We start from the raw sequence: 27,306 nt of genomic DNA, 5'->3' as shown, positions 1-27,306 counted from the left end.
TCCGACTGTCTAAACCACTGGGACGAGTTTCGCTTTATATGTCATCAGTAGGGGCAGAATGAGGAGCTTCGTGCTTGGCCTCTTTGCTGTAATACAGTCTCAGGGCCATTGCATCAGAGTCAAAACAAGGAGCAGCTTGTTTCCAAACAAGAAGCATGGAGGAAAGTCTTCTCTGCCTCCCTCCCTGCAAGGGAAAGGAGAGAAGGGAGGGGGGCGAGAGGGGGAAAAAGAAAGTTATCTTTAACAGATTCTAAAAATGCCTTTTCCCAAATATGCAGTCAGTCCCTTCAAAGGTCTCTTTGTTTATTTTCAGGAAGAAACCCAAGACAGCTGAAAACCAGAAGGCGTCTGAGGAGAATGAGATTACTCAGACGGGTGCATGCAGCGCCAAGCCAGGCCTTCCCTGCCTGAACCTTGAAGCTGTTCCGTCTCTGAGCCTGGCCCTCATCCACTCACCACATTCACCAACAAACCTACACGCACACACAGGGTCATCTGATTGTGAGTACACCAACGCACTGCTGGGTTGCACTGGGGTTCCTGAAAGCACGTTCCTTACTGTAGACCAGGCTTTCAAGCCAATTGGATGTTCTTTCCATAATGGCTCAAGCAAGACTTCCTCAGAGTTTACTTTTTCCCTGTGGGAATTACCTTTGAAAAAAGAGTGTTTTGTGATAAGGTCATGGTAATGCAGTCAGACAGAGGAAGCTGAGAACATGATGATGGGTCAAGTTGCTGGCTGCTCCAACTTCTTACGAAGCAAAAAGGGAAGATCGTTTGAGCATGACTCCTTCTAACTAGAACTGTGGTTAATTCTCTCCAGATAGTCTCATACTTCTCATTACCCAAGCTCATCTACTGACTGGAATTTTCAGCCTATTATTGTATTGCAGTTTCTGGCTCTAACATGCTGCCTTGTAAAGGATTTCTACTTTGAAAGGGAGGAATGTTTCTTTGGATGGAATCAGATTCAATACGTGATAGACGGGGAGATCTTTATAGACCTGTGTGATTGTACCAGTCTAAGGCCCATGTTTTCAGTGCATTCACTCTCAGATTACTCAGCACGCATTAATCAGCTTTTTTTAAAATGTTCATTTTGTTCTTCCTCCCTCCTCTTCCCCACTTCCAGCCCTCTTCCCTCTGCCCCTCTCTTCCCCCCAGAAAAGAGGAAATGATTAAAACTGGATTCTGGAATGTCAGCACTTAACCTGTCAGGTGTTCAAACAGTGTAATTTCACAGTGGTCCATACCTGAAAGTCTCTTGGGAAGGAACATGGAGGGTGTTGTTAACCCTATCATTGACTAGTTATATAAAACACAGCTAAACTCTTTTGTGGTGGTTTTAGGACACTGTAAAACTTACAAGGGGGAAGAAAGGAAAAGGAATCATAGTATCATAGGAAAATGGTGATGCTGGGTTTCAAGAGCTCAGAAGCCAATCAGACTTTTCAAAGACCTATAAAAAAATCAGGGCATGACAATAAAAAATCAGATTAAAAAGTATGTATATTCTTTTTTCTTTTTAAATTTAAAAATCTTGCCTCAAGGCCAAGCTTGGAAGCAGCTGGGTTATAGGGATCATCACTATCAAAATCACTTTAGCTGCAGTTCATTCCTGCTGGCTTCTGACTGTATTAATTATGAGCTTCTTCTGGAGATCTTGATTTTAGTAGAACTGATAAAAACATTGGGGAGAATTTCCTAAATCTCACCTAGTGATCTGAGGAGAAGAAAGAAGTGTGAAGCAGTTGAACAGCAGGCAGTATGCAATTTGGTATATATAAGAATTCTCTTCAAATTGGTGATGTCAAACACTTTGTCAAAGCTGGGATACAGTTTTGTCTTGTAATGTTTTCTAAAAACAAAAGTCTTATAAGAAGATGCAAAAATGAGCAGAACAACAAGAAAAAATAATCCTTATTTTCAAACAAAGAATCTCTTTATCCCATTCACAAAGATGAAAGAGTTCATTAGCAAATGGGATTTGAAACCTCACACTGATGGTTTTTGACAGTACAAATAGAAACCCATGAAAGTAACCTTAGGACAGAGGCCAGCAGGAATTGTAGAGAACTCAGAGAATGAACTGCTTTTGCTCACTGAGGTGGCCAAATGCAGGGGTGAGGAAAATTGGTGAAGGGCACCATGAAGAGGTGGAGCATGCAACTCTTCGTACTCTTGTTTCGTGGACAAGCAGACCTTTAGACACCCAAGATTTTAATGTTCACAAATCACCTCCCACTCCTGCTAAATTCACAGTGTCAATTGGAAAGAAAACCTTCAAACCTAGACTAGATGTTCCTTTCACATTGAAGTCAGTTTTTGAAAAAGGATGTTTAATAGTATTTTCAGCATTAAAATTGTTCTATCTCGGAAGCTGTTGAAATCTGGTTCCCAAAATACAGTTAGAGTCCTACAAAAATTCAAGAAATGCTAAAAACCTCTTATGGTGTTGATCTGTTAGTTGATTCCTTGTACTTTGAAACGGTTGGAAAAGCTCTCTCGCTATTCATGATGGGTTATAACCTTCATCAGGCTGTATTTGTTTAGGGCGGTTATGCCTGTAATTAATGTTTGGCATGTTCTTGCAAAATATCAATGTCAGTTTCTGACATGAAGATAAAATGAGGCAGGACGGATTTATGCTTGCGTATTTACTACAGCTGTTTAACATGGTATGCGTATTTTTTTAGATGTTGTTTCAGTCCCTACTGCTAGAACACATTGGTTGACCCAAGCGATTGGCGTCTGTAGTTCCCTTTACCTCTTCCCTTCCCTGACTTTTGGACTGGTTCTTTCCTCTTACACTAGATCCCTCCTTTTGCCCTCAGAATTATGTTGCCACACCTCTCTCTTTCTCCTCAGCTATTGGACCTGCAATTATGTCTTCCTTCTTTGGGCCAGCAGCACTTCCTGTTCTTCCCAATGCCTTCTTGACAGTACAGCACTGTTTCTTGTCCCTTTTGCCCAGACCACTATACAGCCTCTACCCTTGTGACTGAGCAGATTGTATTTCATTCTCAAATGGACACTTTTTACTCTGGTGGGATGTTTTCTGGAGGAAGGCTAATATTCTATTTATAAACTGGAATTAGACAAAATGTTTGACAGGAATTGTTTCATTCAAAATATCAAAAACATCCAGAAAAAGTCAGCATGTAGGGTATTTCCATTCTTGGAAAAGTGTACTGATGTCCAGATGGCTCTGTAAGTCCTCATTTATGTATCTGGAAAAAAGTCTTTGATTTTATGGACCACCTATTCAAATCAGCTTGAAATCTTCACTGACCATTTTGCATGCACAATCACTAGTGCTTGGCAGAAAACATCACCACATTTATTATGAGAAATATTCATAAGCCAGTCTACTTTGAAAAATCAGGGTGCTTTTGGAATGATTCAGACCAAAATACTTTTTCCAAGCATAGGAAATAAAAACTCTGTGATAGCCATCTGCTCCTCAGCCGTAAAGGCAGAGGTGAAGAAAGCCTGAGCAATAGACTGAAGGCCAGTCTTACTGAATTGAATTCTTAGTGGGGAAAAATATATATATATATGTAAAAGTCAACTGTGATACACAATAAAATATAGAGCTTAAGGCAGTATATTCTGCATGCTGCCTCTTGTACTACCTCTTCACAATGAAACAGGATTGTTTCTGACCATTTTAGGACTTTGGATTTAATTATAATATATTTTCAGTGCAGCTGAACCCTTGAAGCAAAATCCAGAACTCGGGAGACGTTGTGTCCATTCCCAGCTTTTTCATTCTTGGGAAATGAATGGTCAGGCAATGCAGTTGTAGAAAGAGGTCACAGGAAGAGGTACTTCCTGAGGTAACTATTTCCATGCGGGACTTGGCAGATAGAAATCACCACTTTGAATTAATCTGGAATCAAATCATAGACTGAGCTGATAGAGCTCCAAATACCTCTAGCTACTCAGCTGTCGCAAACAGATGTAGCTGCTTGCTCAGAAGAAAGGTGTTCTTGCAAAAAACTACAAAGACAAGTAAAGAAGGGAGGAAAGGGTTCTGGAAAGGTTACAAAGAAGCCACATATACGAGAGTGGTGTCGTTTGCAACTTTCCATGCTCTTTCTTGCTTGTGGGCAGAGCATGCATAAAGTTGGTACTGTCCAAGATCTGAAGGCTGAGCTCCCTCAGGTAAAGCTTTTGAAGATTTTCCTGAGAGGAAAATCAGTCCACCAGGACTTGGCTCTCTGTTTAAACTGTTTTGGTCTGTATAGGCCACTTATTTCAGGAGCCCTTTAGAAAGCATCTATCATTATATATGTTTTGCAAGTGCCAAGAGATAAGATCATTTTGGCAGAAACTTTCACAAATGCTAAGAGATACAATCAGACAAAAACTTCATTCAGACTCTGATGTATGCATCTTAACAGATGTGTCCAAACTCAAAGAAATCCCATGGGAACAGTGCAACTGAATCTCTTTGTCTCTATTGATAGTTAAAGGAGTTATTCTTAGATATTGGATGGTCCATCTGCCTAGGAATTTGTTCCAGACAAGGGAAAAGCAGCATCTTAGCAAAGAGTTTCCAATGGGCTGAGAAGCAGCTTGGACAGTCATTGGAAAAACTGCTGAAGAATTTTTTATGATTTTGGAGAACACAAAATTCTTGGAGATCTGAGACTCTGATAGGCAATGAAAGTTGCAAAGAAAAGGGAGGCATGGATATCTTTTTTAAAAAAATATGTGAAACAATCACTGACAAGTTATTGCGATGGGGGAGGACTTCTTTAAGTCACATCTTAGCAACAGGCTGGAGAGTTCTTGAGAAATAGAATGCAGTTTGTAATAAACACTTCTGATGATGGACCAGATGAAAACCACTTGTCCATACATGCTCAAGTGATGTGGCTAACTTGGTCTGATTCCAGCACTTTTTTTTTGTTGTTGTTAACTTTTATAGGATGAGAACTTTGAGGCCATCTATTTTCCTTTTTCTAAATTCTGGTTTTGGTATCTTGATAGCTTTCCAGCATAATGGGAAAAGGCAGAGAGGGAACCTCAGAAGGTTCCTGAACAGAGCATTGAGAGAAGGCTTGAAACTCTAGTTTTTCATTTTCTTGAGCAGCTAGAGGGATCATCCATTTCCTTCCCATGAATCAACAGGTTTGATTTGCCCGTTGCTAATGTAGAGGCTAGATGGATCTGAAGGTGGTTTGGCCTCATCTTTATGTTTTAGGTTTCCTGTGTTTCTCTTTGAGGTTCTGTGGCAGGAAAAGAATGGTTATATGCCCTTATGGTCTTCCTGCTTTGCCTCTGGAAATGTGTGATTATGATTACCTGATAACTGCTCTGGAGCTTTGAAATGGTTTCCCCTCTGAGGGGAGAAGGAGGATCCTGGTTCCTTCTTTACAGAGACAGACAGTATGTTAATAGTCATTTCATCTGTATTTTTGCTAATCTAAGTATGGTATGTGTTAGCTAATCCTGAATATTTTTAGGTTGTTTTTGGTGACCTAAGAAATGATGTATGTTTAGATATCTATTTTAGACAATATTATAATGAGATAGGCCTTCTCTGCAGCAACTAAGCTGAAAGATACCCATAGTTCTCAAATGCTGAATCTCACAAGACTTAGCTATTTGTTTATCTTGCAGAACATTCTAATATTTGTTTAGTAAATACTTTGGTTCTTAGCAGTCACGGGTGGTTTCTCATCCTGTAAATTTATATTTTTGTTCGTAATATTATCAAAGAAATGTCAGCCAAAAACGACTTGTGTTTTCACGGAAGCAGACATATGTTGCTTGAATTGTGTAGAGTCAGAAATAAATACAAGTAAAGATGTAAAACTATAAGCTGAGCTCACTCTACCTCTGTTGAAAAAGCTGTTGCTATACACCAAAGTGTTAGTGATATTATACTACCAATCTGAACTGGTCTCTGTATTCCTACGTACCTAAGTGAGTTTTGTCAGGTTGATCTCTTGGGCTTTTCTTCTCTTGAGAAATGACTAAAAACATATGGTGCTTCAGTTATGAAGTCAATGAGTATGTTTTCAGAAACAACTGTGTGACTTTGGAACTTAACTTTTACTGATGCTTAAATCACAGGGAAAGTTACTTAAAGGATTTTTAAAAATTTGTTTATCTTTAATGGTGATTCTCTTATTAGATGACCCTGTAATACTGACTTGATGCTAGCTTGTCAGTCATTGTGGCGTTCAGTGCTTTTCTTACTGGTCTCCCCTTGGAGAACTGTAAGTGATCACATGCATAACTTCAGCTTTGATTGGAAAAAGCCACGAGAGTGTCTAGCTTTCATGCTTTCAAGGGAGAGCTTGAAGATATGTCCCCAGCATATGTATTACTTCTAAGTACAAGGAATAAGAATAAAAGATGTATTACTCTTTAAAATTCCATATTTTCTATTCTTAAGATTTTAAGATTTTGATAATACAGCAGTATTTGTAAGTTTGCTGAAGCACTGAGATATACTGTAACTGTCCAGTAAAACACTGGTAGTCTGTACCTGTTCATGCCTTCAGAGTCTACCTCCCACAGATTTTTGTTACCATTAAGTTGCAAGCCTTTTTGCAAATCCCTCCCTTAAATGAGACTTTCAGCTATTTCACTCACTGAGTGAACAGTGAAAAATATGCAACTCTCAAGTGTTTATCACTGTTTATAAAGACGTAGTAATGCTCCATTGCTGGTCTTGGTTTCTTGTTCATTGGTTGGTCTGTGTTTGTTTGTTTGTTTGTTTGTTTGTTTTTTAATTATGGTTTTGTTGTTGGCTTTTTTTTGTTGTGATTTGGTTTTGTATTTTTTTCGATAACTGTCTCCAGGACAGTGCTTTCTTCCTATCCCCCTTGAGGTAGTTTACCTTCTCCCATCATCTTCCATTCTGAAAATTAAAGCAAAATTCCACTGCATAATTTCTGTAACCTCTTTGATTACTTTTATTGCTTTCATAAATCTGTAGTCCAGCCAACCCACTGACTCTGCTCCTTGCCTGTTTAACCTATCAAACTACATAATCTAAGGCACTTCTTAGGTACCAGTCATTGCCCTGTAAGCTTCCTTTATCTGATGTGTTTAAAAAATATTTTACTACAGTATTTGTCTTTATACGCCTAGCTGTTTTTCTTTAAATTTCCCCTTTGTCCTGCCTAATCTTTGTTTTACATCTAGCCTGCAACAGTTTATGCTCTGTTCTATTAGTGTCACTTGGGCATGATTTCCTTGTTTGGAAAGATACATTTTCAGCTTTGATGAGCTCTTATACTTCATTATTTAACCATTGTATTGTTTTTCTTTTTTCTTTATATTTGTTATTGTTGTTGTCCTTGCATATGGAGTCTAATATCAATGTTATTAAGGCCACCTTCCTGATGATCTTATGGATTTAAATTCCTTCTCTTTTCCTTTAAGACCCTTTCTAACTTCCTTTTTTATTTATTTATTTTTTTTCTTTTACTAGTTGTCCCTCCTGAAGATCACAGAATCACACAGTCAAAGAGCCATAGAGGTTGGAAGGGACCTGTGGGGATCATCTAGTCCAACCCCTCTGCTAAAGCAGGTTCCCTGGAGTAGATTGCAGAGAAACACGTTCAGGCAGGTTTAGAATATCTCCAGAAGAGACTCCATAACCTCTCTGGGCAGCCTGCTCCAGTGCTCTGTCACCATCAAAGTTACGAAGTTTTTTCTCCTGTTCAGAGAATGTAAGCAGTCTTACAGCTAATAGTACAAAAGGAAACAGTGCAGGAGAATACTGTAGAAATGATCATGCCAATAGTTGCTATTTCATATCTTAATCATGCATGCTTCTGCTGTCATCTCCTCAGTCCTAATCAGTTGAGATGACTGAACTAAATGTACCGTTTCCTTAGCATGGTCCACAGAGGGACACTTCATGTAGCGGTCAAACACAAATGATTTTCCTGTGATTGACAGGTGACTCTTCCTAAAAGAAAGCTGAAGCAGCCACATCTACCATCTTTTGTTCTGCTGTGTGTTACTGAAACCCTGTGTAACTCAGTGCTTCTGTATCTCTTGGTTTGTCTTTTGTATGCTGTGAGGAGACACCTTCCGTGCTTGGGGAAGCATTGTCTGGCACATTACTTGTCAGGTTTGTTACAACTATGCAACTTCAAATCTACAAATGTAAAAATAGACTTGGTCACCTTCTGTTCCTTTTCATTGCTGTGACTTGTTTAGCACTAGAGCTTTTTGCTCTTTTCATCTCAGCTTCCGTGGTCATTTTCTCTTCTTTTCTCTTGTTTAGCCAGGGTAGAACAGCCGTATAATCCTTGTGCTGTGATCCCACTCAATAACTTTAGAACAAGGTAGGGCTAGAGCAGTATTCAAATAAAATAACAAAATAAAACAAAACCAGAACGATTATTTTATTGTTCATGTCTGACCAAAGGGAGCTCATTCATTCCAAATAGTTTTGAAGTGCAGTCTTAACATGGTACTGGGAGAGAACCTGAGAAATAAAAGCAAGCTGCTGCTTAATACTGCCTACTGATGTTTATAAAATGTGCTAGGGGATGCCACAGGGGGTAGGAATCACCTGTTTCCTCAAGAAGCATGATGTTTGATCTATTCCATAGGTAAAAATCAGTTGTAAGCCATGTGAGTGCTGTTAAACTCCTTCCTTGCTATCAAAGCATTTGTTCTGGCAGCCTCATGAATGTATGGTATAGCACAACAGTGTGTTCTTGTTGGCCAAGGACTATACTTGGTTCCAGAGCGCACTAAGTATTATTGTTTCTTAAGAGAATGCTATCATGCCATCTTTTTATTTGTTTTCTATGTGTATTTTCATTGTCCATAAAGTCATTTACAAGACTAAAATAACGCGAGATCTAGATTTGCCCATCTGCCACTCAGTAACTGGAATATAAAGAGAATTCAAGATATCTAGTTAATCTGTCAGCAGAAATAGCTTCTCAATGAATTAACTGTGCCTATGAAAAAGAAAAAGAAAAAAAAGGGAAGAAAAAAAAAAAAACAACAGGATAAACAAATCCTAGAACCCCTACTCCTATTAGCTTTGTTGTGTTAAACACTGAAGGGAGCTCTGCCCAGTTGGGATGAGCAATATATACTCTGTATCAATCTGTGACATGTGGTGAAATGCTTCTTCTTGAAAACCCAGGAGAGAGAAGTAGTATAAATTAAGAGTAATCTCACTACAGCTATTTTTGAGATCTTAACCAGTGAAAATGTAAGTGTAGCAATATTGTGCATCTATTAAAAATCTTGAAAGGCTCTTTATAACTAGATGATAGGAGTGATAACGTGTAATTTATTGATGTTACACAGAGAAAAAAAAATACACACAAAGTAGCAATTTTTGTGTGAAAAGGGGTATGATAGAGGAAATAAAAACAGAGCAAGGGACTTCTCCCCAGAGCTTCATGCCTGTATGTGTGGCCGTGTCAACTTCAACAAAAATACCTTGTGCTTTGATCCCATGTAGTGTTTCAAAAGAAGGCATAGCCCTCCCTGCGTTCAAAAGTAAAACCCCTAGATGTTATCTCTAATGTCTTTTGGCTGAGTAGAGGGTAAAATGTGCCTGAAGGCAGACCTGAGAAATAACTCTTAAGCACAATAGTTAGTCTCACCTGTTAGTGTCTGTATGCATGTGCTTACCTGTAGTTCCCGAGCCTTTTCCCTATAGAGAAAAAAAAAATACCAGAACTGACAACGTACATTTAACGGTACAGACCTATCTGATGGTGTCAAGTCACCCATGAAAGCTGTGTTCTTTTTTATTACTGTCATCTATTAGTTTAGAGCATTCTGTCCTACACTGTTCTTCCTATCGAAAAAAGCAGGTGGTTTTGGAATGTGCCTGTTACCAAGGATTGCAGAGGTCTCACTGAGGACAGAGATTTTCCCTGTGGCCTTCAGCATCATTGACATGAGCATGTACTGTTTCCCACTGGGTTTTGAATCTGAATTAGAAGCAGGCCTGAACGCTTACCCCCTAAACTCAAAATAAAGAAGCCACAGTCTAGTGCAGTATGAATATCTGTCTCACAATATTTCTAAGTTGAGATATTCACCAAAGCACCCAGTTGTACTAGTTAACAATTACTCTTTCACTGACAAATAAAAAAGATAAATGGAAAAAAAATAACCAAGTAAAATATAGCTTTTTTCATGTGATAGCTTTCCTCTAGCCAGAACTGAGCGAGGCACAGCCACTGGAAGATACAAAAGAGTCTTTTTCCCAGTCATGGGGACTGGCATTTACAGCTTCTCCTCCATTCCTTGTTTGTCCCATCAACCACTACGTCTGTGACCAGAAAAAAATCTCCTACATTTTAAGGCCTTTCTCTGGAAACATGTAGGATATAAGCAGACTGCAGTTCTCCCACCAAAGCCAACCATTTCTGTCCAACTGCACCCTTCTCCTAACAGACTGCTACTACAACTCCCCACAGAAGATTTTAGCTTCAATAGAAACCTTCTAAACAGTTAATTATCTTAAGAGGTTTTAATCTATATTTTCCTTTTAACCAAAGCCCATAGGCTTTCAGGCTTACTGTATTTAACCATGCTCAAACTGATAAGCTTTTCCTCCTTGTCTCTCTGCCTGGGGGAAAACCTAACAATACAGTGCAAATCTGAAAGGGTTTGTGGAATAGCAATTGTCTCTTTTGGAGACACATTTTAATATATTTTAACTATTAGCCCTTGAATTCCTTCCTCCTCCACACTCAGATCCCACCCTCAGCCCTTTCTCCTCCCAATGTTTCTGAGAGAGGACATAAATTTCTAGAATCCAACACAGAGAGATGACCAAAGGGGACTTCCTATTCACTGTCCTTGCAATCTGAAATACATTATTAGGATTTATGCAAAAGCCCTTAAATTAGGTGAAAACATTCTGAATTAATATAGTAAGCTTTTAATATGGACCATTGAGTATCAAAATACATCACCATGGTTGCCTGTATTTTTCTAAAGTTTATTGTTTTTCCCAAGAAATGTCCCTCATCCTTTGTTTGAATTAAGAGTATTTCAGCTTAATTCCATGGGCATTGTTGGCCTATCTTACTTCTTTCCTAATCAGTGGCTCTTTTGCAACATACCCACTGGTACAGAATGCCTTCTGAGTGACAGCACCTGGCACTGCAGAGGAAAACCAGCAATACATGTATGCACCTAGGTTTTTAAAGAGCCCAAATGCCTTAAACTTACAGCCAATTAGAACAGTTGGGCCATGCTGGGCCTTGGCATAATCGTGTATGAGCTCTCTGGGAACAAGCGAATGCAGTTGAAACAGTTTTCATTTAGAATATTAAAATGTTCCCTAACGAAGAGGAGCCGAGCCGAGCCGAGCCTGGTTTCTCTTCCTAGGAAATGGTGCCATCATGTGGCTACATTACTTTCTCTGATTCCTCTTGCAAAAGGGTGGTTTTCTCACTTTCTGTTTTCAGTGGTTTGCTGATCCCACGTTTTGCTAATGAAAATTGGTTACAGGTGGTCGGGGCACAAGAACTAGCACCCATATTGTGAGATTGCCATCCAGGCGCAATACCTGTCAGTGCAGCTATAGCAACAGCCCTCGTGGTTCTTCTGTTGACATTGTGTATGTGCAGTTGTAAGTAGTATGTTCAGCATCAAGAGGCATAAAGGAATCAAGGCACTAGAGCAGGGCAGAGGAAATCTTGATTTTGTAAGCCTGGAGAACAAAATCTTGTGTGTCTTCTGGAATTAATTCTTGGTCTTTCTCTACTGCTCTTCACAAGTTGTTCTGCATTTCTTGGATAAAGATTAATTGAGGCACCCAGTCCTTCTGCAGAACTGGGCACATGATGCTATCCCTCTTTTACATGCAAAGCAAAGTGAGGCACAGACTCATTGCTGCCCTGCAGATGAGAAGCAAATGGGGTTATGGCTAATGGACTCTTCCTGCAGACTTCCAGGCAAAGCACAGGGAAGTGATTCAGTGCCTGCACCCCAAGCATCTTGCCTGAAATAGAGGCTTTTGTGCTCAGCGTTGAGGATTTAGGACTGCTGGATACAGAAGCAATTTTATGTGCAGAACACCTATGGTTTAGTTTTCTGTTTGATGAAAAATGGATATCTCATCACTATGGATGCTGACAAGAATGGGGCAATTAGCTAAATAAATCATCCATAGGACATTTGCTGAACATTGCTTAGCCTGCAGAAAAAGCCTGTCTTCTCAAAAAAGTTTAAACAAACTCTGATTAGCCATCTACTCTATATGTTTGCTCCTTGGAGAATAAGGTTGTGTTCGTGTGTGCACGCATTTCTGTCTTTCAAATAAACGTAGTTATTAGACTATGAAATTTAGAGAAGTTTGACAGCTTTCAGAACACAGTGATTCTTTTTTCCATAGATTTCATTACTGACACATTAATAGATGTTGTGCTGGTAAAAATACAGTACTTCCTGTTAAATGTAGACTGCTACATATTTTGATTCTAACAACAATCTGGTAGGGTTAGGGCAATTCGTGTAGTGTCATCTGGTGTTTGTTTTGGATAGATATTATAGAAGGAGATACTGATTTTCAAGATGTTCAAGCAGATGATTGGGTGAGAACTCCAGCAAACCTTTAAAGCAACAGAAAGCAAGAGCTGCTCCTGGTCAGATCTCCTGCTGAGGATACAAATGTTCTTCCTGTGCTCCCGAAACTCCATACAGGTTTTATCCCTTGAAGGCCCCTTTTCAGAATGAGGCCAAATATTCAGAAGAATGAATCCAAACAGAATTGGATAAATCGGTCTCTCTGGCATCATTGGGATGTACTAAGAAGTCAGCCACTACTGGGTTTTCAGGATTTTAAATTCAGGTCACTTCTTTGAGTGGAAAAGTGTCCTTCTGTTAAATGCAGTCTCAGAGAGTTGAAACCTGATGTAGGACTAATTTTGTCAACGGCAACACCAGATATGAATTTTTACTCCATTCATGCAGTTTTATTTTAGAATAACTGATTTCAGAACAACAGAACATAAACCTTCATCACTAGGGATAAATCAGGTCATTGGAGCTGAAGAATGCACCCGTGGTTTTTGATTACTAAGGTTGGAACAGGAGATGCTGATGTATGGAAATGAGAAAACTTCCTATGGTAATTGTGGGGCTTTCATATGTTGTGATAGAAATGCTGTATTTCTAATGAACTGCCATGTTTATGCAAGACTTCAGATTTTTCATTCCAAATTAAGCATTCTTTACTGAGACATGCTTTTTTTTTTTTTTTTTTTTTTTTTAAGGAAAATCAGTAGAGTTTCATTTTGATAACAGGGCTTTACTTGATTGTATTTATCCTATAAGGTATTTAATAGTATTGTATCTGAGGTGTCTCAGGCAAGCGTTTCATTCACACTGTTACTGAACAAAAACTCCAGTCTGAAAGATGACTTCTTAAGACCAATGTGGATTTAAAAAAAGTAGGCATTCTCTATTGCGGTGCTGGATGCACAGGGTTGGGTGTACATGTTATGTGCACAAAAAGTCTCCACATTATATACCTTTTACTCATCACATTTAAAGCTGCATAAGCATTACTGATTGATTGCTACAAACTATTTGGTACAATCTGATTGGATTAAGGCCACTTGGTGAGTTTCGCTTGGCTATACATTGGATTGGCAGATCTAGTGGCTAATGTTTAGTTGTTACTGTTCTTTACTTCCCTACCTATGTGCTACCTTCAAGAGGCTGCAAAATGTAAGTAGCCCAAGACACACTGCAAAATATACCACGAGACACAATGCAGACATAAAAACATACACTGTGACTTAGTTGGTATAATCATTACAACATTGGTTAGCTAGAACATTTAACCTGCTTTAGGGCAGTGCATTTTTAAGTGAAAGAAGGACAAATGGAGTAGAAGACGGAAGAAAAGAATGTATGTATGTCCAGTGAGTGTGATGAGGAGAACAGAGTTTGGATTTTCTAGGAAAGACAGGCTTAAAGAAGAAATGTGAGGCATTTTCCAGTATGTGGGAGGCTGCTATAGAAAGGAAAATAGTCAACACTTCTCTATGTCTGTTGGAGAAAAGGATGATTAATTGATTTCCAAGTAGAATACTAGGAAAACTTTCTTATTATAAAGATGGTAGACAGTCTGTCTGAGGAGAGAGTGGAAATCCCACGCATTTGTGGTTTTTGCAAATGTCTTAGGCAAATTTCTGAGTGCATGGTGTAACTAAATTGTTCCCGCTACGAGGAAGAGGAGTAAACGTGATGACTATATGAAGAACTTAACACATCCTTTTGCTACAGCCAGCAGGCTGTGATCCTCCAGCACTTGATTTGGGGGCAAAGGTTAGAGATAACCAAAACAAACCACTGCTGGGACAGAGAATAAAGAGTAGATGCTGGTCTCCAGCAGCAGCAGGTTAATTTAGTTTGTGGTGCTTCCAGGAACTGGATTACAGGTGCACATACTCTATAGGAGATAAAAATGCCTCCAGCTTTTCTTCAGTCACTCAGAGTGGGAGATCTTCTCAATGCAAGGCCTGAGGAGCTTGTCAGGAAGACAAGCTAAAGCAGCAATATCAAAATAGTTCTAGTTAATCTTGTCTAAGTATCAATGAGATGAATTGCCAAACAATTTTCTGGATGCTTCTGCAGAAAATTGAGGCTAAAACTCAATCCATTTATGTTTCAATAGGCCTGCCAGCTCTGAAGTATATGAGGTGACTATTTCACCCTTGAAGTATGAAGTTAAGAGTAGAGCCTTTGGAGTTCCCCCTGCAGAGTTATTCCTGTGAAAGATCACACAGTAAGTTCCAAAAAAGAGCCTGGATTCCAGCAACACTGGCAGCTTGCTCCAGAGGAAGGCCATGCACTGAGCTACTGCTGGCTTACAACAGCTGCAGTGGTTTCCTCATCACTATTTCTAGGAATGGTCAGTCATCATTGAGCAGTATGCTTTGAGAGACTGTGATTTTGAAGGGCAATAGAGAAAATCAAATTCTGTGATACCTTACAGGTATGAGCTTTAAAGCAACAAACGTTGGCTTTGCAGAAAGGGACATCTAGTGGCTGTACAAAAAAAACCCTTACATTTTAAAACATACAGCATAGCCATTTGTGTATGACCAGCATTCTTCAGCATTCTGTACAACTTTGTAACTGTGCTACATCATGCATTTGCTAGGATCATTCACTACATTTCTGACAAAAAAGTCGCTTTTGTGAGCTGTACCTTTCCACTTTTGTGAAGATCTATGTACTGTAGCTTTAATGTATAGAAATCTTCCTTCAAGCTATGCTTGATGTATCTCTCGGCTTTACTTCCATGTATTTTAAAACATCTTCCGAGAGTCCACTGCCTGCTGTTTCCTTCTGCCTTTGTACCCTCAGTACCCTCTGGCACTGTACTTGGAGAGATTGTCACTGTCATTGTCATGGTAAAAATCTGCCTTCCTTCGAACACCCTTAGCATAAAAGTCAGCAGGAGGGGTGGAAGAGATTCAAGAAAACACTAATCTAAGCATTCAGTCATGTATTGCACAACAAAAGTTTTTCCCTTTCCCATCCATGTTGTGCTCCTTCTTACTGGCTGAGGATGAATTCCATGCATGTTTCTGTGAATAGCCTGACAGTTTAATCGGTACATTTGCATATGGGGAACTGGAGCTTTTTTCAAAGTTGCGCAGTAATATGTTTCACCTTTATGCCATGCCAGCTTCAAATTGCAGCTCAGGAGGATTGCAAATGTGCATAATCTGCGCTGTTGACTGGGCTTTTTTTCCCCTTTTTTCTTCCTCTTTTTTCTTTCTCTCTCTTTTTTCTTTTTTTTAACTGCCCAAACTCCTATTCATTGCCCATCTGAGTAAGAATGGCCTTTGCGTTTTCAAACCCATTCTTTCCTATATGGTTTGTGAATACCCCTCCAATCAGAACTTGCTTCATAGAAAGGGGACAAAACCATTTTACAGGAGTTTCTTAGAATGAGTCCATTGGGATCTCTACATCATATTTACTGGACAAAAAAAGGGGGAGAGGCGGGGAGGCACTTAACAAAGGCCACTTGAATTTCACAGAAAGTTTCCCACTGTCTCATGTTCAAAAGAGTGGCAGGCCTGAGCAGAGCCTGAGACAGTAGTCCTTTTCTCGAGCCAGGCATTCTGTAGGTGAGTGACTGAGTGTGTGTGTGTGTATGTGTGTGCACATGTGCACCCGCATGTGGGTGTTGCTGGATCTTGTGACGAACTGATACACTCTGAGACATGCTGAAAGAACTGATACCAGCTTGGGCTTGCGTATGATTCTAGTATTCTTTGTCAGAATATCACATTTGCTTTGGAGTTAAACCTAACAAATCCAGCTCTTATGGGAAACACCAACTTTGGACTGCTTAGAACAATGTAAAGGACAACTCCTGAACTTGGATCTGGACATAGTTCCCTGCAGAAAAGGAGAGGCTGCGTTGAACAGAGCAATCTCTAGAACTTGTTAGAGTGAACTACTGCTTCTTTTATGCTACTGTGGTTTGTGTACTAGCTTCTCTAACACAATCATTGCAAGTACTTCGGTTGCACTTTAAATGGGTATGGTTTTCAGTGTTGAAAATCAAGGAAGATAGCTTGGAAAAATCATCCTCAAAATCTGCATGAGATTGTGTTGTTTTTGTTTTTTACCATTCATTATGTGTCTCTTCCATGTACCACTCCTCTCTCATCCTTAAGGAGTGAATTTCAATTGTTTCTCTGTTGAAGTAGGGAAGGTGTTTCAATTTCACTTGAAGAAGTAAAGAGACTAGATGAGGCTTTTTTTAAGAGAGAGCTCTGTTTATGCCAGGCACAACCAAAATACCTTTGCCTTACATGGAGTGACTCACGTTGTCACAATTACATCAATATGTCATGATGTATATTTTAATGTCTACATTATGTTTTGCTATATGTTTTATAATGTGTCTTGTGCTACTTATGTTTTATGACATTTTGAGTAATCATGGTGGTAAACCATAAGGAAACGAGGCAGCAGATAAATAGGCAAGTAAAGAAGATTGATGACTAAACACTAGCCACTAGATTTGCCAATCAAATTTGTAGCCAAACGAAACTCACCAAGCAGCCTTAATCCAGTCAGATTGTACCAAATAGTTTGTAGCATCCATTTGCTGGAAATATCCAAATAATTTTTGTCAGGACGATATCTCTGATAAAAGCAGATTTATTCGCGATTGCAATGGCGAGCATCCTGCAAGCAGGAGCACACCTGTGAACACAACATGACAGCCTTTATATCCTGTTTTCCCCCGTTGCCTCCCCCTTCCCCTGCCTTCCTCCCCCCCCCCTCCCCCTCCGTTGGCCGGTACTCCAGGTTCACAGTCTTATCAGAAGGTTTACATTTGTTAATTTATTTGTTATCTGGTGTCGGTCCTGTGGTCCTGTCGTTTCCAAGACCAAGACGTCTCAACATTCTTCTTGCTCATATTGATATGGTGATTTTGTTCAGAGTCCTTGTTAAACAAAGAATACGGAGGGGAGGTGCCCGATCTTCCTTAGTACCTTCTTCAGTCACTCCCTGCTGCACGTAACGAATTGTCCTTTTAATTTGCGCAGGATGCTCTTGCAATGTGTGTGACATATATCTTCAATGCTGGCTATACATAAGTTGTTACTAGCTTATATGTATATATGTATAGCTTATATACTAAGTATGTGCTGTTGGGGAAGATTTATCTAGGGGATTAGCAATGAAGACTTACCAGAGAACCCCAGTAAAGTAGAAAGGCCCCCTGAAAAGAACTATTAGTTTAATAAAGGACCCAAATGGTAGCAGAGGCCATGAAATTAACAAAATTCTTACTTTGTTCTGATGCAGAAACAGCATTCAATTCACACACATTCAATAATGCTTATGCAGCTTTAAATGTATTGAGAAGACTTTTTGAAGACTTTTTGTGCTGGGCGTGCATGTTAAATGGGGTGATCCGCTATGGATCCAGTGCCACAATAAAGAAGGCTTGCTCTTTAATACCACATTGGTCTTCAGGAGTTATCTTTCAGACTGACATTTCTGTTCAGTAACAAAATGACTTTGAGTCCAGTTCATACACCTCAAGGAATTTAGTGTCCTAGATCAGTTCCTATTAGATAGCTATTCACATCAGTCTCTTGTGAGCACACACACCTCTTTTTCTTAGCCTTGTTTAACCCTGACTGGTGATTTTCATTAGTAGCTAATGACCAAATACAATGCAGCAGAGAAGGCTGCTGAAACATGCAGATAATCCCCATCTTTCCTTCCTTCTGTACTTGTAAACAGGTAGTGAGATTCCCTTTCCTGATTTCTTGATACTGATCACAGTGAAAAGGAGCTGAGGATGCATTTTTTGGGGAATTTAACTCACAAAATTAATGCTTTCTGCCAAGGTTCATATGAACAAGGTAGAATTCTTTTCAGATCAGGCCTAGCCAGCATGAATTCATGAAAGGCAGGTGCTGTTTGATCTACCTGTTCTTGACCCAACTGTTTATTGAAGGAAATGTTGTGGATGTAATTAATCTACCTAGACTTTAGCAAAACCTTTGACTGTCCAGTGAGCGTCCTTTGCCCAGTGACTGGTGATGAATGGAGTTGAATCCAACTGACAGCTGATCACTAGTGATGTTCTTCAGAGGTCAGTACTGGGCCTGTCCTGTTTAATATCTTTATAGATAATCTGGGCTGTGCATCCTCAGTACATATTCAGATGACATCAAGGTGGGAGGAAGTGATGACCTTCCTGAAGGTAGAAAGGCCCTGGATGTGGATAAACTGGATCGATGGGCTGAGTCCAATTGTATGAGCTTTAACAAGGCCAAGTTCCAAGTCCTGCATTTCAGTCACAACGACTGCATGCATCGCTACAACTGCCTGAAAGGAGGTTGTGGTGAGGTGGGGGTCAGCCTCTTCTCCCAGGTAATTAGCAATGTGACAAGAAGTAATGGCCTTAAGTTAAGCCAAGGGAGGTTAAGGTTAGATAGCAGGAAAAAATTATTCTTGGAAAGAGTGGTGATGTAATGGAATTAATTGCCCAAGGAGGTGGTGGAGTCACCGTGCTTGGAGATTTTCAAGGAAAGGGTAGATGTGGCGCTGAGGAACATTGTGTATAGTAGACACAAGTGTGGTTTGATGGTTGTACAAGGTGATGTCCATGGTCTTTTCCAACCTTTGTGATTCTAGGATTCTGTATCTCATTATCAAATTCCCCGTTTGATAAAACAGAGGATAAACTAGATGTCATTCTCTTTTTCAGGAGAGCATCTCAAATACCTACTCTCACAAAGGGGAAGTAATAGGGTCAAACCAAGTAGTGAGCAATATTTTGTGATGGGAAGCATACTGATAGGCTGGCACTCAAAGGGAGATAAAGATAAATGGATACTTATAGAATAACTTGCCACGGCCTACTGTAAGTGTTGAGAAGGTCCTCTGTTCACCACTAATCATCCATCTATCTGTTTCTCCACCAACACAAAGCTTTTACAAAGTCCTTTTCCTTTCAAATCAAGGATATCAATTTTTTTAAAAAGTGTGTGTTTTCCATACTTATGTGGTCTGAGATGCTGGGAAGGAAAGCATCTGGATCTTGGAGGCCTCTGGAGAATAACTGTCTGGTGGAGTAATTTATACATTATTCTGTTTAATAGTAATTGTGGTGCCCATGAAGGAAAGGCTCTGAATTGCTAAGACATTTTTCCAATCCTCATGATCCAGATCATCAGAGGAAGAAGTTCATGTTTCCCAGCAAAGCTTATTAACCAAGACAGAACTAATTCACAACACCCATGATATTGTTAGTAGTTTTCTCCTTGTTACAGTTATCTGGGCATCCCCCTAGTGCTCTGACTTCACGTCTTCTGACGCTGGCTAGTTCACATCTGTTAGCATCAGACTTCCTCAGATAGCTTGGCCTCATCAGGATTTCCAATTCCTGACCTTTATGCTTCCTTTTATCATCATCATCTTCACAGAATTAAAATGACAACCTGTGTCCAGGGAGATTTCTCTATGAAGCAGCAAAAGAAAAGAAGCTTGAGATGGCAGGAGTAGATAAATGAGAAGGAAACAGTGGAAGAGGGAAAACTCCACATTTTCCTGCAAATTGTAATACATAATGTTCTATAGCTTGCATATGAGATGTAAGACACCCATTAGGCCGGACCAGAGGATCACTGTTGGGTTAAAAAGCATGTGTATGAAACCACTTTTGATGCCATTTATTTTCTCTTGTATTTCTCTTAAAGCAGACGGTGGCACTAAGCTTGTTTAATTTACTCATACTTCTCTGTCAAATTCCTCTTTTAGATTCTTAAGCACTAGCTGTGCAAAAGGTGCTGTAACTTTGGTAGGAATATTTAAGAAGAAATGTTCCATAATAGGGGTAGTGATTTAAAAGACGAAAAAGTAGTTTCTGCCATCAAAATCTAAGTAGATGAAAAATGAATAAAGAACATGAAAAGAAATAAAAAAGCATTAATCCAAAGAATGCAGGTTGGACATAGGGAAAAGTGAATCAACAGTTTAAGAAGTTAGACATGAAGGTTAATTTTGAAGGATACATTTGCTTTGTACCTATATCAGTTAGATGCCTTTCTAAACTATTCCCTATTTAGATCATTCAGCCAAACTAAGTCTAAGTCTTAGAGAAAATGCCTGTGATTTTCCAGTTTCTGTCAAGTAAATAACAGCAGGAGAACATTTGTTTATATGATGGCATTCTGGTGCCAAGCAGAACTTGGGATATGCTTTAAACTAAAGGGGACAGCTCATGTTATCTTTTTTGCTTAGGGTTCTTAAGGAGGACTGTTTGTTACTATCGGGTAGCAAATGTTCTCATCCACAACCCCAGACAAAACTGTGCGTGGGATTTTAGGAACATTTACAGTATAAATCTTGATATCTTAGGAAGTGAACGCCAACTTTTTGTACAAGTAGCTGTAGTATAAAAGCCAGCACGCAAATTCCTTGGAATGACATTCTAGATAGAAACCACATTTTCACGTAGACTCTTTGCATTAACAAGTTGATGTAAAGGGTAATTAAAGTAATAATTTGATCATTTCTGGAGTGGATCCACATCCGTACAGCTTAAAACCCAGCTCAGTGCTTACAGTTGGCTGGCTCTAGGATTTTAAAGCCATGTAAGCTGGTAGGAAGCTTGAGGCCCAGAAAAGTGGTTGAAATATTGACCAGCTACACTTTCTTTGCCTCCTTTTGTTCAGAAATTCGGAACTTTCTCAACTCTGCAAAAGAGTTGTGTAATTTTATTTCTATCCTTAAAAAGGAGGTATCTTCTTACCAGTGCCTTTGTTTGTGACTGTTATGGTATGATCTCTTCTGTTTACCCAGTGGGCAGTCACCTTTGTCAGTGTCCTGTCTGCAGAGGAAAAGACCCAATCTCCTCTTTTTTTTTTTGTCACCTGCTTTGCTACAGGTAACATCAGTTGCAAGGGGATGACAGAGCGCATTCATAGCATCAACCTTCACAACTTCAGCAATTCTGTGCTCGAGACCCTCAACGAGCAGCGCAACCGTGGCCACTTCTGTGACGTGACGGTCCGCATCCACGGGAGCATGCTACGCGCCCACCGCTGCGTGCTGGCGGCTGGCAGCCCCTTCTTCCAAGACAAGCTGCTGCTGGGCTACAGTGACATCGAGATTCCCTCAGTGGTGTCAGTCCAGTCTGTGCAAAAGCTCATTGACTTCATGTACAGTGGGGTGCTGCGGGTCTCGCAATCAGAGGCCCTCCAAATCCTCACAGCTGCCAGCATCCTGCAGATCAAGACTGTGATTGATGAGTGCACAAGGATTGTCTCGCAAAATGTTGGAGAGGTCTACCCGGTGATTCAGGATTCTGGCCAGGAGACACCCAGAGGAACACCCGAATCAGGCACCTCGGGGCAGAGCACCGACACAGAGTCTGGCTACCTGCAGAGCCACTCACAGCACAGTGTGGACAGGATCTACTCAGCCCTCTACGCCTGTTCCATGCAAAATGGCAGTGGGGAGCGCTCCTTCTATAGTGGGGCTGTGGTCAGCCACCATGAAACAGCCCTGGGTCTCCCTAGGGACCATCACATGGAAGACCCCAGCTGGATTACCAGGATCCATGAACGGTCACAGCAGATGGAGCGGTACCTCTCTACTACTCCAGAAACCACACATTGCCGCAAGCAACCACGCCCTGTCCGAATTCAAACCTTGATGGGCAACATCCATATTAAGCAGGAGATGGAGGATGACTATGACTACTATGGCCAACAGAGGGTGCAGATCCTTGAGCGCAATGAGTCTGAGGAATGCACTGAGGACACTGACCAAGCAGAAGGCACTGAGAGTGAACCCAAAGGGGAGAGTTTTGACTCAGGAGTCAGTTCCTCCATTGGTACTGAGCCTGATTCTGTGGAGCAGCAGTTTATGACTGGTCTGGGCAGGGATGGGCAGCAAGAACCTTCTCAAGCAGATCAAAATGATATCCCTGCTGATGGCAGTCAGCCTCCGCAGCAGCAGCAGCAGCATGTGGATGCCAACTCTTCCTCGCCAGAGAGAAGCAATGACGTTGAAATGGACAGCAAAGTGCTCACAGTCAATAACAGCACCGAAAAGGGGGCTTTGCAGCCTTCTGTCAACACAACTGTTGCCCAACCGTTGCCAACCACACAGATCTACTTACGCCAGACAGAATCCCTCACCAGCAATCTGAGGATGCCACTGACTCTGACCAGCAACACTCAGGTCATTGGCACAGCTGGCAACACGTACCTGCCTGCCCTTTTCACCACACAGTCTGCTGGCAGTGGCCCTAAGCCTTTTCTCTTCAGCCTGCCCCAGCCCATAGCTGGCCAACAGACACAGTTTGTGACAGTGTCCCAGCCTGGCCTGTCAACTTTCACTGCTCAACTGCCAGCCCCTCAGCCCTTAGCCCCATCTGCAGGCCACAGCACAGCAGGTGGGCAAGGCGAAAAAAAGCCTTACGAGTGCACTCTCTGTAACAAGACTTTCACCGCCAAACAGAACTACGTCAAGCACATGTTTGTACACACAGGTAAGAGTTTGTCCTATTGGCTTACACATGAAGCCAGGGAAAATCCTTTACAAACAAGGACTTAAGTTCTGTTTCCCAACCTGACAGCCCTCAGCACAAACAGAAGGGAGAGGCTACCCAGGGAGCTGGTATCACTGAACACTAAGCTGACTGCATTGAAGTTGAGCCCCTGTGGACACACGTAGGTCCCACACAGGGGTCTAACAGTGCATGGTGCAGAAACAAGCTCTTTATGCTTGGAGTAAAAGGTGTCCTGCATCCATACAAGGAAATGGTAAGCACTTGTTTTCCTCTGCTAGCTGGCCAGGCAACACTTAAGTGGCATGACAAAATTATAATAGAGTCATCAAAAGAAGAATGCATCTACTGTGGAAAAGCTTCCCAGTGCTACAGCTGTAGGGGTTTAGGTTCAAATGGTGATGACTGGAATGACCTTAGGGCATGTTCATTCCCGGTGGAGTTGCAGCACTAGGTCCAGGCCTGGGTGTTACACAGAATGCCACATATTTTCTAAATCTCACATACATTTGGAGTTTTTTAGGAAGTTTTTCTGTACTTCTGTACTACTTCTTAAATGTTTTACTAGCTAGGACTACAGAGACATGGGACTCAGAAAAAAAAATAATGAATGTAGAACACAGCCACAGCACCCTTTTTCTTTAAAAAATGTTTTTAGTGTACGATCTTCTGAGGCAACTTAGGTGACTGCTTTTACTACTAATCCAAAACTACCTTTTCTGGCTTTGTTTAGTTATAAGATTTTAAATCAAGGATATTGTATCTGTCTACCTATCTGTTGGTCATGGAGAAGCTGTCTGGGGTTTAGGGCTAAATTTTGCTTTCTTTAGCCCTCATCTCATTTTGATTTTGGAAAGAAATTCCAGTTTAGAGAAAGAGTAAATATTTCTCTCACCAACCAGTCTTTTTGTTAACATCAAATCTTAAAGTAAATGTTGGGGTTGTGATATATAGAGTAGAACTTGGGGAAATTGCCTAAGGTATGGAAAGAATGTAAATCATGCCTCCCTACTGTATCAGATTAATTTCACTTCCATTGTAAGTAAACTTTTAACTACTGTTTATGTATAAGCATCACTTAAATTAAAAGATTCTTTAGAAATCTAAGGCAGACATGTACACACACATATAATTTACAGGAAGGTTCACTTCTCATGACTGATAAAAAATGTATGGTTGCAAAGATCAAGAATCCCGAGTCCCAAAACTATCCTTTTGTGTTTGTTTATGTTCTCTATCTTTCTGCTGTGGCTAAGTGGCTAAAATACTATGTAGATAATGTTGTGTTTTTCAGGAAAATATTCCATTAAAAAGACAGTCACTTATATCTGCCTGCATCCTAGTTCTAAGAGCTAGAAAGGCTTTTTTTCTTTCTTTTTCTTTTTTTTTTACAAATAATTTCACTGAGATCAGGTGCTTTACCTTCCCCAGTCTCAACTATGCACTGCACGCAGTGTTTGGAGTCAAATAAGGGGTAACATTGAAAGATCTGTCTTAAAGTATTTCTAAGTACTACACACAGTCAACCAAGGTGACTAAGAAGCGGTAGCACCTTGAGCAACAGAAGGCAGAGCTTCCAAAAAAACATTCTGAAAATAAACTTTTTATGCACAGTCTTGAAGAAGGCTTGTCTGCTGCTTGCCCATGATATATGGCTCTTGTGAGGATCCAAGGAAAATGAGAAAGATTTGGGAGATGCGGGTGTTTGAATTTGTCTTGCTCTCAAGAGAATTCATGAGGTATCTACTCGTAAACCAGAATTCAACAACCCTAAGATCTCCCAATCCCAATTTTAAGGTTCCAAGACCAATATTCTGATGCAACTTTTCATGCAATGAAAGTCCTGTAGTGTAGACACAAACCTATTCCCTTTTCTTCTTTCACGTAGTGTTCCATGTGAACTGGTGTAAATGTATCCCATTATGTTCTCAGAAGTTAGTGTTCTGGAAACACAGTGGTAGAACATTTGCAGTGACCTGCACCTTATAAACCATCATTGCCTTCTCCTGTATGCTACACATTAATATTGAGTAACTTTCTCATGTTATTGGCTAAAGGCAGTCGAATATAAAGTAAAGAACCAAAAGGAAGAGCATATGCATCTAATTGATGGAACGCCTGATTTCAAGAGGAAGAATCATGGGAACATAGAATCTACAGTGGGAAAAGGCAACAAAGTGATTACTTAAGGAACATGTAAATTGGCATATAAAGAAGAAAATCTAAAAAGTTTTAAGATTTTTAGGAAAGAACTCCCAGGAAGGCTTTGAAGCTAAGATTAGAAAAAAAACAGAACCCAGCATATCTTAGAAATATGTGCAGGCAAAAATGAGGGTGTTTTTATAGCATAAACTTAACAAGGTCTAGAGCAGAGGAGACTGACTTATTACAAACTCTGGGAGATATGTTGCCTAAGGCAAAAATGAGCACTGTAAATGTAATCAGTCTCTTGTAAATTAGCCTGACATGATTATAGCTGACACACTATCGTTTCCTACATAACACGTCAAGTATATTGGCCTGTCTATGCTCACCACACTACTGTGTTGAACAAAGCCAAGAAATTTAATTTTTTTTATACAAAGTATCTTTGACCAAGTCAGGACAAAATCACCGTTGCTACGCAGACGTGGAGCTCGTGGATTCTATCCGCAGATGTTGCCATCGTACGTGCAAGCTGTGAAATAAAGAGAAACAAAAACTCAGAAGAGACAAGAAAAGTGGATCCTTCCCATCCAATCCATATGAATCATGCTCTCTGAAAACTGAATGTACCTCACTGCACAAAGAGTAAATAATATATTACCACGGGAATGCGATGGTCCCTGAAAATTGACTCTTCAAGATTTAAAGCAGTCCTAGGCAGACTGTAAAAGGGAGGAAGTAGGATGTGAAAGAAGAGGATCTCTGCTAGACAGGAAATTGCAGAATAGTCAAAGGAAAATTATTTTTCAGTCAGCAAAACAAAGGATGACTGTGACAGTTTCGGAGTTATGGGAATGTCTCTCTCCCTGATAGGCTTAGGGCTGATAATTTGCCCATCTGAAATATACAAGACATTTAAAAAGATTTGAAAGCACCTTTTGATGCGACGTTTGGATATACAGCTATATATTTGTATTATGGAATACACAGTAATCCATATTTCAGATATTAAATTTGACCAGAAAAAGGGGCAGCAAATATAAACTCTCATAAAAAGCTGGATTCCCTTGGCAATCTTTAGCACTTATCTTCCTATAAATCTAAAGCAATTTGACAGAAAAGAGTGTATTACAGGTCAGCTGTCTGGTCAGTCATGTTTTTATTGCATACACGTAGGGAAATGGAGGCACTAAAAGGTAAAATAACCTGACCAAGACCTTCCTAGGAAGTGAAAGAGAACAGGACAGAAACGGTGTTCCCTCTCCTGCCCGGAGCAGCAGAGGCTGTGCCATTGAAGCTGAGCATAGATGCCAGAATCTTTTTATCTCCACTCCTGTCTTTGCAATTGTTTGTTCTAGGAGCTCACATGAGCTCCATTTTACAGTGTGTAACTTGGGAGTACCTATAGCCTCCATTGTAAAGCATCATGAATCCTCTGATCAAACAAGGTTTTGTGTATCAAAGCACAGTTATTAACAGAATTAGTCTTTCTTAGAGCATCTCTCCAGAGACCGCTGTGGGGTTCACCTTTCATTTACTGCAAAGCATCGTAATTCTGTTAACCTTTTTTTTATTTTTTTCCCCATCTAATTTTCGTTTTCTCTCTTTTTGGTAATGGGCAGGTGAGAAGCCTCACCAGTGCAGCATCTGTTGGCGCTCCTTCTCTCTAAAGGATTACCTAATCAAACACATGGTGACGCACACCGGCGTGAGGGCCTACCAGTGCAGCATCTGCAACAAGCGCTTCACCCAGAAGAGCTCCCTGAATGTGCACATGCGCCTGCACCGCGGGGAGAAGTCCTACGAGTGCTATATCTGCAAGAAGAAGTTCTCCCACAAGACCCTGCTGGAGAGGCATGTGGCTCTGCACAGTGCCACCAACGGCACACCTGGAGCCACCGGCACCGGCGCGAGGGCCGTCCCCGCCGGGGTGGTGGCCTGCACAGAGGGGACCACGTACGTCTGCTCTGTCTGTCCAGCTAAGTTTGACCAAATTGAGCATTTCAACGACCACATGAGGATGCATGTGTCAGACGGATAAGTAGAATCTCTCTCTCTCTTTGTTGTGAACAAAAAATAGAAACAACAACAACAAAAAAAGCTATGGCACTAGAATT

General features: G+C 40.5%; 1 protein-coding gene across 2 annotated transcripts; it reads left to right on the top strand.

Annotated features, from left to right (window-relative positions):
• The first annotated feature begins 317 nt into the window (after positions 1-317).
• Positions 318-27,306, top strand: ZBTB20 (zinc finger and BTB domain containing 20). 2 transcript variants are annotated; one of them, XM_042866441.1, is made up of 4 exons: positions 12,489-12,493; positions 15,372-15,374; positions 21,416-23,026; positions 26,812-27,306. In XM_042866441.1, exons 3-4 carry the CDS (start codon positions 21,436-21,438, stop codon positions 27,228-27,230), a joined length of 2,010 nt encoding a protein of 669 aa, XP_042722375.1. In that variant the 5' UTR covers positions 12,489-12,493; positions 15,372-15,374; positions 21,416-21,435; the 3' UTR covers positions 27,231-27,306. The 2 variants fall into 2 exon arrangements, with proteins under 2 accessions (XP_042722376.1, XP_042722375.1); XM_042866442.1 differs by lacking the exons at positions 12,489-12,493; positions 15,372-15,374 and adding an exon at positions 318-501.

The sequence above is a fragment of the Lagopus leucura genome, unplaced genomic scaffold (assembly GCF_019238085.1).
Source record: "Lagopus leucura isolate 7727_CA_CO unplaced genomic scaffold, USGS_WTPT01 Super-Scaffold_100001, whole genome shotgun sequence".
NCBI lineage: Eukaryota > Metazoa > Chordata > Aves > Galliformes > Phasianidae > Lagopus > Lagopus leucura.
This window is presented reverse-complemented; position numbering and strand designations above follow the sequence as displayed.